At 24.8% G+C, this 2610-nt stretch overlaps 1 protein-coding gene across 1 annotated transcript in view; it reads left to right on the top strand.

Moving 5' to 3' along the window:
• LOC116185043 overlaps nt 1-2604 on the top strand; it is a gene marked incomplete at its 3' end in the record, with an annotated part of 126527 nt that extends 123923 nt beyond the window's left edge. The window contains exons 5-6 of the mRNA XM_031508524.1: nt 1-198; nt 2582-2604. Of these exons, the coding sequence (XP_031364384.1) occupies nt 1-198; nt 2582-2604 (221 nt within the window). The remainder of the gene's footprint in view (nt 199-2581) is intronic.
• Nucleotides 2605-2610: the final 6 nt, after the last annotated feature.

The following is a 2610-nucleotide window of genomic DNA, read 5'->3' as shown; positions in this document are numbered from 1 at the left end:
GCAGCCCTGGACAGGAGGGTGGCGATTCGCAGCAACAACAGTCGCAGGAGGAAGGGAAAAGGCTGAGCGCCGGAAGCAGCCCCGTGGAGAAGAGGAGCTCGGCCAGCGACAAGTCGGCCAGCCCTATCGATAAGAGAACCAGCCCTGTGGATAGGAAGGAGAGGACGAGTCCCATCGATCGACGCGCAAGTCCTATAGGTATGGAATTTGAATTTTGTTACTTCCGATTGCTGGAAACTTTTTGTATTTTTTATATTAATGAGAGTTCTTTAGAAAAGAGAGGATCAGTTTTATCAGGAGTAGATCATATGTCGTTTAAAATTTAAGTTCTGTTGCTTCTGATTTAAAAGAGAAGAGAAATTTAATTTTCGGATCGATAAAGAAAACTAGTTTTAGATAAAAAGGAAAAAGTTAATCATATAGATTTGTCATTTGGAATTTGAATTCTATCGCTTATGATTGCTAAGAGGTTTAAAAGCTAATCTTTTGGAATTTGAATTCTATTGCTTATGATTGCTAAGAGGTTTAAAAGCTAATCTTGTGGACCAATTCTAGATTTTTCATTTGAAATTTTTTTCATGAGAAATTTGATTTTAATTGAGAAATTTATTGTAAAAAAGTTAGCTTTAGATAGTAAAGAGAAGATTAATTCTATAAGTTTGTTATTTAAAATTTGAGTTTTATTGCTTATAATTGATAGTTAATTTCAAAGTTAATCTTGTGAATAGGAAAGAAAAAAGAAAGAAAGAATTAATCGTATAAGTCTGTCATTTGGAATTTAAATTCTGTTTCCTGAAAAATTTTTATATTGATTTTTATATTAATAAGAGCTCTGTGAATAGAAAGAGAAGGATCAATTCTATAGATTTGTCATTTGATATGTAAATTCTATTACTTCTAATTGATGAGAAATTTGATTTTTGTAAAAAGAGTCTTAGATAGCAAGATTAATTCTAAAATTCTTAAATTTGATATTTGGAATTTGAATTCTGTTATGATTAGATTTGAAAAAATATAAAAAGATTTGAAAGTTAATCTTGTGAATAGGAAAAAAAGAATTAATTCTATAAATTTGTCATTTGAAATTTGAGTTTTATTGTTTTTGACTTTTTATTGCATTGAATGAAAGTAAAAGTTATTTGCGCGAGAAAATTTGTGGTTTTGATTGATGTTTTAGAAATGTCAGGTTTGGTTTATTTTTTATTGATATTGAGATATTACTATATGTATTCTTGTTAGATATATATAAATATTTTTATGAAATTTAATAGTTAATAATATTGAAAAATTAAAAGATTATTATTTTTATTATTATAATTGAATTGTAGATTACACTTTTAAAAAAATAAAATAAGATTTAGGAATTTTAATACATTTTAACACATTTTCGATTATTGAACATTATATTATTGATAAATGTTTTATTAATATTATAATTATTCAATGTTTATTATAATATTTACTGTTTTACTGTATTAAAACTTCAAAACAAACTATAAATTATATATAGATTATATATATAGTATACAGAATTCAATATAACAAGAAAATATTTATACGTGTATCAAAGTTTTTCCATAAATGTTGGCGACATACGTAATTCTTTGTTGAAAGTTGTATATAATATAAATCAAAAGTAGTGTTCATATATAGTTCATGGTTAAAACTTTATCTCGATTTCTGGAACATATTGTACTTTCTATATATATCACAGTTACTTGATGTCATTTTTATGACTACCCATGAGCCACTATTTTTCCGAGACTTGGAACTTGTCTGATCCACTTATTCTAAAACGAAGAAAGAGATTATAAAGTAGATATAAATATTCAAAATTATTATATTTTCGTGCAATTTCTAAATTTGAAAAAAGAATAAAAGGAATTAAACTATTTATATATAAAGGAATATATATATAAAGGAATTAGATTATTTAATTTCCACAAAAAATATATATTTTTTTTATTATCTATAAAAAATTCATATTTCTAAAATTTTTATCAATTAATCCAAGCATTAAGTTTCAAAAAAACATAATTTCATATCCAATCACCAATCACACCAAATATTTACTTTTATAAATATGCATTAATATTCAAATTTTAAAATAAATTCAATTCACATTTCTACAAACTATTCAATACCAAGATCAAACTAATTATTCAAAAACATATCATTTCAAAAAATAATTAAAATTCTTAATGAAAATAAATAGTTTTATGATACTAAAATATTAAGAAATTATTTCAATTAACAATAAATCTAAATTTATTTCAAAACACAAATTATCCAATTCTAGTATAATCGCTAACATAAATTTCAAAAAATAGAAATATATCTTATCAAAATGAAATACTAAAATACTAAATAAATAATTATTTAACAAACATCTATTCCTATTATAGTGAATTTAAATAAATTTTCAAAACACTATATCCACAATAATCCACAAAATTTCATTATTCACATGAACCATCCAAGATTCCAAGACATTAAATCATCAGAAACACCGAAAATTGTTCAAACGAATTTTCAAAGATCATTGATCAACGAGCGCATCTCTCAAACGCTAATTTTCCAGAGAAACGAAATGGCTCGCCGAGTCGCAGC

The sequence above is a fragment of the Apis dorsata genome, unplaced genomic scaffold, assembly GCF_000469605.1.
Source record: "Apis dorsata unplaced genomic scaffold, Apis dorsata 1.3 scaffold_88, whole genome shotgun sequence".
NCBI classification, from domain to species: domain Eukaryota; kingdom Metazoa; phylum Arthropoda; class Insecta; order Hymenoptera; family Apidae; genus Apis; species Apis dorsata.
This window is presented reverse-complemented; position numbering and strand designations above follow the sequence as displayed.